We start from the raw sequence: 11,311 nt of genomic DNA on the forward strand, positions 1-11,311 counted from the left end.
CAGTCAACTATTAGGTGATACAACTAGTTATTAGTAGAGTGAGACATCAGTCAAGTATTAGGTCATACAGATAGTAACTGTTAGAGTGAGACATCAGTCCACTATTAGATGATGCAGATAGTGACTGGTAAAGTGCATGTAAAACATCAGTCAACTATTATGTGATACAGCCAGTTACTAGTAGAGTAAGACATCTGTCAACTATCAATTATTATTTTGAGTAGCATCTGATGTTGTAAATAAACATTCAGCGCTAATAGAAAATGCAGTTATGTAAAGCAGTTATATTTTTATTGGATAATTTCTAGTACTGCAAAATCCTAAGCTACCTTGGTGGAGTAAAAGTAGGCGTGTCCATGTGAATTCCTGTTGATGACGTAGTTAACACTCTAGTATAAATAAGAGCAGCAAAGCAGAGCCTCTCATTATCATCTGATTGAGAGTTTACAGACATTACACTATAAGGTAACAGTTTGTATTTCATATCTTCATGTATACAGTGTTACTTTATTTATGTTCGCAAGAAATAAATATATAAAAATTATTCATACATGTATATGAAGGTGAAGATTACTATAGTTTTGTTTTTAAAGTATTACTTTATCTGATTGTAACTACATAAATATCTTTCAACAGGAAATGGTGGCGCTGCAAATATTTTTGCTGCTTTCCATACTGAGTGCTGGTTGTCATGGCAACACTCTCAACAGTCTTGATAGCAGGATATTAGAGCTTGAGGATCAGCTGAAGGTACATGAGGACAACTGGAATTCAGCTTCAGCCCAACTGGAGTTACTACAGAACACTGTTGCTACTGTAAGGTGTTATTATGAATTTCTGTAAAGTTTGCAAGCATGTTTGTTATTACTACTTTTAACATGCTTCTCATAATTATTAATGAGTATTTAGGCTAAGATGTTATACCAATCTTTTAAAGCAAGTAAACTTATCACAACATTAAATTGGTTCATTAGAACCACTCAGTTGGTACTAAGGCTAAAAATACATAACATTAAAACCAGAAAAAGTTGCCTACCGAACCAACTAAAAATTCACCTACTGTACATAAATTGTAGACTGCCTTGGAGAGTAGAGTAGCTATAGAATCACCATGGTGATTATATGAAGATCCATGTAGTAAATTAACTTCATAACTTCAATGTGTAATAGAGAACCATTCTTTCTCTACTGTAGAGCTGTATTATTCTGTCTATGTACCTGTATAGCTAATAGCTATTAATAGCCTTTATCAACGTCTTCTGATAGTTTTTATGTGTAGAATGTTGTTATCTTTTGTTATAAGTGTCAAAGCTTTTTATATTTATGTTATAATAACAGTTGTTTTACATGTAAAAACTTTCACATCTTAAAAAACTTCTGTACATGTTAAAAATAACAATAGTATAGGTGACAGGCCAATACAAATGATGTCAGATCACAAATTGTTTTTAGCCCTGTGTAATGGAGAAAACTTATTAGCTTTTCAAAACTGTTCTCCGAATTGAAATTGAAGCAATTTATCCTGAGATACAGATTTTTATCGAAGGTGGTGTTGGTCAATATGGTGATCACAACTACCTGAGAAAACCTTTTTCGAATATGATGGTTTTAAACAGTATTATTTGTTGACGTTTGAATAAGTTATAGCGGCTGCAAGCTACAAACATTACATATTCATGAATGTCAGGAATGATTTGGCTTCACAAAAGTCACATGGACAAATTTCACTTTGGGAGTCAAATGTGCACTACATAAAATGCCTTATTTGTATTGAATATTCGATCTGTCACATTATTATTAGATGTCTGTCTGTTTTTAGAATTAGACAGACTAATATTACATGTTGCTTTTTAACATGTTACAAAATGTCTTGATTTTTGTCTTAAAATCATAAATAGAAAATCAAAATAGGTAAAAATTTATTTGTTAAAATTGCTCAACTGAAATATTTATTTTAGTAAAACTCTGATTGACAACTAAGGAAATCCGTTTTTGTAAAAACTTGCAATTGAAAAGCCTTTTAATAATTTTAGTTCCTTCATGGAGTTTCTGTGCACTCAAGTGATCAACTTGAAGGTTCTGAAGAAGGAGTTGATATCAACATTAATTTATCTAGAGGTTTGAATATGTCTTTATTTTCTTCTAGTTCTTGTATTTTCCAACTTTATCACATTTAGTTATCTATACTTCATATTGTATTACTGAAGAGTAAATAGTACATACAAAAGCAACCTGTAAATTATATACATTATATTATACTATACTTCGCTATATTATATATGTTACTATATATATATTGAACTACAGTATATGACATTATATTGAACTATATGACATAGTGCACATAAATTATATTATACCATACTAAGTTATAATATGATAAATGGTATATATTATATTGAACTGTATTTCACAGCACCTGAGAATTCCTGTGTAAGCCATAGTTTCATTGAATAATATAATTTGCCGGCCAAAAGGTGTCTGTTTTTTTTTTCATTTCACAAGGTATTGTAGCCTTCTATTTTATAATTATGTATTTCAAAGCTCTTCAAATTATTAGCTTTTTTTAATTACACCAAATAAAACAGCATAAAACATTTATGTAACCGCAATAATCAATATATGGGCCATATATAAACTGCAGAGAGTAAGAGTGGTGCTACCAGATCACCTGGACCACAAGGACTACCAGGATCTCAAGGACCTACAGGACCTCAAGGACCACCAGGATCTCAAGGACCTACAGGCTTGCAAGGATCACAGGGTCTTCCAGGAGAGGAGGGTGAGACAACAATTCTAAAACTAAAAGTAACTGACCATCCAAAAGAGCAGGCTGATTGATAGTGATTACTAAGGATGAAATGATGCATACTTTCATATTGATGTTCACCCTTAATAATGTCCTACAGTAACAGTAGAACTATGGCTATACTGTAATTTTTGTAAGTTTTCTTCTACAGGCTTTAATCTTACTATTTAAGGTAAATCCGGAACAGTAGGTGCACCTGGAGCAACAGGACCACCAGGGACACCTGGTATTAATGGCTCTTCAGCTGAGAAAGGAGGAGTCGTCTACACACGATGGGGAAGAACGACATGTGGCGACAATTCTACTCTTCTTTACAAGGGTACGCTTTTTATTAATAAAGTCTTACCTCTCAAAGGTAATAACGCAATATAGCAGTGTACATAATGTTGTTATATTTGTCGTAGTTGCACAATATGGCTTCTGTTTACATTTTCACGTGACCTCATTTGTCGAAATATTTTCACAAATATACCTCACGCATTCAATAAAAACATGTATATTGTTCTTATGCATCTGTTTTATTGTAATTGTAATGCTGCCACTTTCAGCACTGATATGGTATAACCTACCGTGAAAATTCGTTTACATTTTCGACCTTAGCTTGAAGGAGTGCATATCATCCTCTATGAAACATGATGAGCCTGTTGGTCAACTCTGATAATCGAAAAATGCTGCAGAAGTTATTCGTGAAGTATGGGTCACATGATCAGATTATGACTAGACGATTAGACCAAGCCGAAACAAAACTGTAAAGTAGCGAGCATATATATTTGATACGGGGTCTTCAGTAAAACCCGAAGTGTTGGTCATAAATTAGCGATACGAGAAGTTTTATATTGAGTCTTTTATAAGCCTTTCAATTCACGTGAGAACATCCCGGGACAAAACAATAACCAAAAGTAATGACGACGTCAGAAAAGTAAACTGATTCCAATCTACTGCGGCTTTTCGTTTTTGAGCTTTTAAGAGCTTGTAATCACATTTCCACATATTTTCCACCTACAACACAGCAGAGTAAGACATGGTAAATTTTTGGCTACCAAATAACTGTAATGTGAATTTTGTTGCAAGTCAACCTTTAAGTAGTGAGAGATATACATCAATACTTTATAATAGTTCTAGTGGTGATAGGTGATCAACACTGCATAATAATTAAACTTGTGATATTATATATATATATATATCACAAGTATATATATATCTATGATATATATATATATATACATATATATATACATATATATATACATGTATATATATATATAAAAAATTGTTTCCTCACCCCGGATACCCCGTATGGGTGGTAAATTCTGCTCTAACTCGGGCCTCCTACCAGAGACCTGGGAGTTTGAGCACTCGCCTAAAGATCTTAGCTGTTCCCAATAGCACACTTTTCTGCAACTCACCTGAGTTGATTGTTGTTGGTATTTGGGCAAGCCACATTTTATGCGCCGGTGTTATTGCGCCCAGTGCCCCAATGACTACTGGGATTACAGTTGTTCTTACATTCCAGCATTTTTCAATTTCTTCTCCAAGAGGGAGATATTTCTCTACCTTTTCTTTTTCTTTGCTGGCTATATTGTAGTCATTGGGTACTGCTATATCTATTATAGTAGCCCTCTTGTTCTCCTTGTCTACCACCACTACATCTGGTTGGTTTGCTAGGACATGCTTGTCAGTTTGGATGTAGAAGTCCCAGAGGATCTTAGCGCGGTCATTTTCATTCACCTTACCAGGAGCTTCCCACCAGTGTTGTGGTTTATTAAAGCCATACTCATCACATAGACTTCTATACACAATACCTGCGACATGATTATGCCGCTCAGTGTATGCGTTCCCTGCTAGCTGCCTGCATCCACTGATGATGTGTTGGATGGTCTCAGGTGCATCTTTGCACAGTCTGCATCTAGGATCGTCTCTAGTGTGATAGATTTTCGTTTGGAGTTGCCTTGTTGGGAGCACTTGCTCCTGGGCTGCCATGATTAGCGACTCTGTATTGGCCGTTAGGTTTCCTTTGTTCAGCCACATATATGTCTGGTGAAGATCGCCAACCTTAGATATTTGTTGGTGGTAAGCACCATGAAGAGGTTCCGTGTGCCAGTCAATTTCCTCATCATCAGGGAGTAGGTCCATTGTAAGAGCAGCCGATTGAAATTCAGCTAGCAACTTTTCTGAGATGGCCATGGAGGCTGCATATGCTTTGATGTTTTGCTCCTCCTCTTTCACTGTCTGCTGTACACTTTTGAGTCCCCTACCGCCATCTTTCCTATCAAGATACAATCTAGTAGTATCAGATTTTGGGTGGAGTGCTCCATGCATGGTCAGCAGTTTACGAGTTGCTATATCTGTTTCCTTGATGGCTTCCTCAGTCCACTTTATTATGCCTGCTGGATATCTTATTACTGGCAGTGCGTAGGTATTTATTGCCATGATTTGGTTCTTGTCATTGAGCTGGCTCCGTAAGACCTGTCGAAGGCGTTTCTTGTATTCGGTAATGGCTTTGTGACGTACCTCGGCTTCGTGGTTGATGTTGCTTTGCATAATCCCCAAGTACTTGTACCCTATATATATATATATTTATATATATATATATATATATATATATATATATATATATATATATAGACAAAGTGGATGCTGCACAGTTCGTTACAGAGTGCTCAATGATAAATCAGAGCTAAATTATAAAATATTTATAAGTGGAACTTCACTCAACGGTAAACACATGCCATACGTCAAACCCAATGAGAGACCAGTGTATGTCAACAAAGAGTCCAACCACCCACCTGGCATAATCAGAAACATTCCAGCAAGTATAAATAAGAGGCTCTCTACAATTTCGTCTGATGCTGAATGCTTCAATAAAACAGCAAATATCTACCAAGAAGCACTAACCAAGAGCGGATATAGCCACCAACTATCATACCAAGAACATCTATCTACATCTGAAAACAGACAATGCAAACGGAGCAGGAGGATTACATGGTACAACCCACCTTACAGCAGTAATGTCCATACTAACATCGGCAAACTCTTCATCCAACTAGTCAAGAAGGAATTTACGACAAGGCACCCACTGCATAAAATATTTAACAGCAATAATATCAAAATTAGCTACAGTTGTATGAACAATATAAGAGAGTCCATCAATGCTCACAACAAAATTATACTGACTGCCAACACCGCAAATGAAGACCGAACATGCAACTGCAGAAAAAGAGAAGAGTGCCCGATGAATGGAGAATGCCTGAAAACATCATTAATTTACCAGGCTACTGTAAAAACCAACACCGATTCACCAGACCAAACATTCATTGGATTAACAGAGAACACTTTCAAGACGCGATTCACTAACCATAAAGCTTCTTTCAACCACCCATCTAAGAGAAACTCTACTGAATTAAGTAAATATATATGGTCACTAATGGACAATGAACAATGGACAATAAATTAATGGACAATAATACCAACTACGCAATATCATGGAAGACCCTACGGCATGCTAAAGCATACAACACTATCTCCAACAAGTGTAACTTATGCCTATGGGAGAAATTCTTTATTATTTACAGACCATCATTAGGCACTCTTAATAAACGTAACGAGCTATTATCATCATGCAGACATTCATCTAAGTTCTTGCTACGTAATTGTATCACTTAACTATTTGGCTTTTGGGTTCTGTACACTCATCCAATTATCAGCTTATCTAACTCTGCATAACAGCGTATTTATTACTGGAGTATTAAATTCATTTTAGACATTTCATCTGAAGAGTGTGATACTGATTGTACCACATGAAACTATTAGTAATAAAATGTTTAACTTATAGAGTGAAGTTCCACTTATAAATATTTTATATATATATATATATATATATATATATACATATATATATGTACATATATACTTTAAATAGTCATAGTAGTAATAGATGTATATCAACACTGTATAATAATTATAGTTGTGATAGATGTATATCAATACTTTATAATAGTTATAGTTGTGATATATGTATATCAATACTTTATAAATAGTTATAGTAGTGATAGATGTATATCAATACTTTATAATAGTTACAGTAGTGATAGATGTATATCAATACTTTATAATAGTTATAGTAGTGATAGATGTATATCAATACTTTATAATAGTTGTAGTAGTGATAGATGTATATCAATACTTTATAATAGTTATAGTTGTGATAGATGTATATCAGTACTTTATAACAGTTATAGTGGTGATAGAGGTATGTCAATACTTGATAATGGAAATGCACATAACATGGCATTTGGTCATTAAAGCAAATTTGTTAAAAATGTTATTTAAATCCACTGATACTCTTTTCGTCTTTAAGATGTTTCATATTAAATCAGTTTCATTCTTATAAAAAATACGGTTATAATTACGATTCTTATAGTAGTTTTATAGTCTTATCATGACAATTATTTAGACAGCTATTTTCCAAAATACAAAATATTACTCAGTTTTTTAAACACTTTTTCATCTCCAACCTGATTAGGCAAATCTCTTTTAACATTAGCCTAAATTAACATTGAATTTAGGTTTGGGCAGCTCTTAGAGGATATGACAAAGTGATAAATAAGTTGAAGTGCTGAAAGTAACAATATATGATAAGATTTCTGTTGGATTGTTAAAAGAAAATTCATTTTCTCTACTTTCTGTTATCACACACCTTATCAATTTATTAATTGCAAAATCCACCTTCCCAGACTCTTTTAAAATAATATGAGTTACTCTTTACAAAAAAGCTAGCAAAACATATCCCAATAACTACAGGCCTATTTCAATACTCCCAGTTTAATCCCAAATTGTAGAGAAAGTTTTAGTGAAACAATTATGTACATATATGAAAGACTTATACTTGTTGGTTGCTAAACAAAATGTATTTCGTGAAAAGTGCAACCCCACAGGAGCTATTAGTGAAATTCTTGAAAAACCATATGTTAACTTGGATAGTGGCACAATTACACACGACACATTTTTAGATGTTTCCAACACCTTTGATATGATTGAACTTGTCATTCTAATTAACAAACTTATACATTACAATTTTGCTGATGAGGCTTGCACTTTAGTCCAGCTATTCAAACAATCTTTCACAATTTTGAAGAATAATAACATATTTTCATCCCTGAAACGTGTGAAAATTGGTGTTTCACAAGGTTCTATCTTGGGCCCTCTGTTATTCATTATATTTATTATTGATCTGGTAAAGTGCGCTCCATCACTAAACTGCATACTTTTTAATGACGATACAACTGTTTTTACTACTGATTTTCACATTTTACAAGCTGAACTAAAAGGAAATGGAAAAATGGTGTTTGGCAAATAATATCCTAAATAGCGGAAAAACATTACTTGTAAATTCTACAAAGCCTCAGAAAAAGTTTGCTTGAAACTCTTTGCTTAATTTTTATTTACAAAATGCTAATTTCTGTGTAAAGCAATACACAGTTTCTAGGAATAGCAATTGATGATGACGTATCATTTATCAGCCATTTTATAAAATTGACCGGCAAATTACAATGGGCACTTTTGATGATGTGAGAATATACTTTGACACCAACACAATGATTGCTCTGTATTATACATTTTTCTACCCTCACATGAATTATGGATTAGAGTTTTGGGGCCATGCAGGCTCAACATAGTTTGCAAAAATTTTGTTATTTCAAAAAACTGTAAGAATTGTTTTAAAAGTTTTAAAAAACCAAAAGCATCAGTAATTAATAGATTTTGTTCATTAAAATAATGCCTGAAAAATGAAAATTTGAAATCTGGCTTGTCTGCATTTTATCAAAATTTTTAAAGATGTTGATTTTTAAAATATGTCAATTGATCCCAGCCATTGTATCTGATTGAAGACAAACGATGCTTTTAAAACACAATACTTTAAAACTAGTAAAAGTCAAATATCTATGTTGTTCACTGCTGCTAAATTATTCAATAAGCACTTATTTGATTTTAATGAATTGGCTTGGAGTGTTATACAAGTGAAGCTGGCTGAGTGCTTGTGAGCGGCTGGTGGCGATTGTGCTACTGGTGCTACTGGTGCTCCTGGTGCTACTGGTGCTTGCTCCTGACTCTGTCTGTTTTTGTGCAAACTGCCAGCGTGGCTGTCCTGCTGCTAGTCTCAAACTATCCTACAGTCTCTTTTGCTTTACGCTTGTACTTTTGTTTATTTCTGTTTCACATATAAATTACATGCAATAAAACATTATATGCACTCACACCATCCTTGAACAAAAATTACCAGATTTATTCATTCACAAAAGGCTTTGATTTTGATCTAATCAAGTTATGTGCTTAGATATAAGAGCAGCATTATGATGTACTTAATATACAGTGTATGATATTCTAGTGCACTTCAGTTAGTATATTTTAGTGTGTAGTTTCCTCTTTTTATGATCTTGATTTTTTAGTTGCGAGTAGTTAGAGCCTGATCTTGAGCAGCCATCAACAAACCTTCAGTCTCTCATTTCATTCAGTCAGTTTTCAATCATCTCCATAATTCCATCTCAGCATCCCTGACCTGCTAAGGGTACTCACTATGTAGATTTATCTCCAGCTATTTCTCTTTTCTTGTTTTTCTTGCTCTGTTTTCAGGTCTACTTTGTTTAGTTGTTTTATTAACATTTGGTATGAGGTCAGAGAGTCTGTCAACATCTGATCTTAGATGCTGACAGACTCTATGTGAGCAGAAACAGAGGAGTGAGAGGATTGATGTGTGTGGAGGTTCAGACTTTTATTGTTATTAGTACTATGATTGTTATTAATTTATAATATTGATGAAATTGATGATATTATTGTTATTGCTATTATTGTTAATAATGACTTCTGTTCAGGTTACACTGGAAATGGAAGGTATGACCAACCAGGAGGAGGAGTGAACTACCTGTGCATGCCTGACTCACCAGAGTACAACAGTCCAGAATCAGTCGACGCTTCAGCATTTATTGCTGGAGTAGAATATGAAACACATTCATATGGTGTATTTCCCAGTAGCACCTATAATCAGAATGCTCCGTGTGCAAGATGCTACACTGGTAACCGACCTGCTCTGATGATGATCCCAGCCAAGAGAACTTGCCCTGATGACTGGACTACAGAATATGATGGTGTAGTTTTAGTTATCACTCTTGTAATTGTCGTTCGTATCCTAATAATTTCTGAAACTGAGTGGATAACTCCTAATAATATCTTATTTAATAACTCGGCAGCTTCATCATTTCTAGCATTATCAGCTGTCAATTTTTGTACCTCAGGCTACACTATGACCGGATACTACAATCACAACCACCAAATGACATTTGAATGTGTGGATGCTGAGCCTGAACATGTGGCAGGAGAAAGTGCTGGCAAAGATGGTGGACTCTTCTACTTTACCAAATCAGAATGTAGCAAGGGGTCTTACTGTCCACCGTATGATGAGAATAAGGCTATTACTTGTGTTGTTTGTACCAAGTAACTGCTTTATACATTCTACATAACAGCTCTATTAGATACACTTATTATAATCCTCACACATGTTCTATCCTAGTAAATAATACTTTTATTGTTAACACAAAATTCAGTACAACAAAATGTAATAAAATAATATTCTGTCTCAGGGTCTTGTACTTATTTGAAATGAAAGATTGTACATACATATGCACCTATTTACATGCATACGTACATATGTATATACATATGTACGTACATATGTACATACATACATATGTACATACATACGTACATAGGTATGTACATATGTGCGTACGTATGTATATACGTACATACATACATACATACATACGTACGTTCATACGCATGTACATACGTATGTACATACGTACATACATACATACATACATACATACATACATACATACATACATACATACATATGTACATATGTACGTACATACGAATGTACATACATACGTACATACATGCATACATACGTATGTACGTACATATGTATGTACATACGTACAAACATATGTATGTATATATGTACATACATACGTACATACATACATACGAATGTTACTACATACATACATACGTACATACATGCATACGTACATACATACAAATGTACGTATGTACTTACATACGTATTACATATGTACAAACATATGTACATACATATGTATGTACATACATACGTACATACGTACGTACATACGTACGTACATACATACGTACGTACATACATACATATGCACGTACATACGTACGTACATACGTACGTACATACATACGTACATATGTGCATACGTACATACATACGTACATACGTGCGTACGTACGTGCATACGTACATACGTACATACGTACATACGTACGTACATATGTACATACGTACATATGTACGTACATACATATGTACATACATACGTACATACGTACGTATGTACATACGTACGTATGTGCATACGTACGTATGTGCATACATACGTACATACATACATACGTACGTACATTATATACATA

The 11,311-nt window shown here is 34.1% G+C and overlaps 1 protein-coding gene across 1 annotated transcript; it reads left to right on the forward strand.

Annotated features, from left to right (window-relative positions):
* The first annotated feature begins 446 nt into the window (after positions 1–446).
* On the forward strand, positions 447–10,442 carry LOC137410421 (short-chain collagen C4-like). The gene is made up of 7 exons (XM_068095842.1): positions 447–465; positions 637–816; positions 2,034–2,128; positions 2,649–2,782; positions 2,982–3,128; positions 9,679–9,951; positions 10,099–10,442. Exons 2-7 carry the CDS (start codon positions 640–642, stop codon positions 10,299–10,301), a joined length of 1,029 nt encoding a protein of 342 aa, XP_067951943.1. The 5' UTR covers positions 447–465; positions 637–639; the 3' UTR covers positions 10,302–10,442.
* Positions 10,443–11,311: the final 869 nt, after the last annotated feature.

The sequence above is a fragment of the Watersipora subatra genome, chromosome 1, assembly GCF_963576615.1.
Source record: "Watersipora subatra chromosome 1, tzWatSuba1.1, whole genome shotgun sequence".
Classification (NCBI taxonomy): domain Eukaryota; kingdom Metazoa; phylum Bryozoa; class Gymnolaemata; order Cheilostomatida; family Watersiporidae; genus Watersipora; species Watersipora subatra.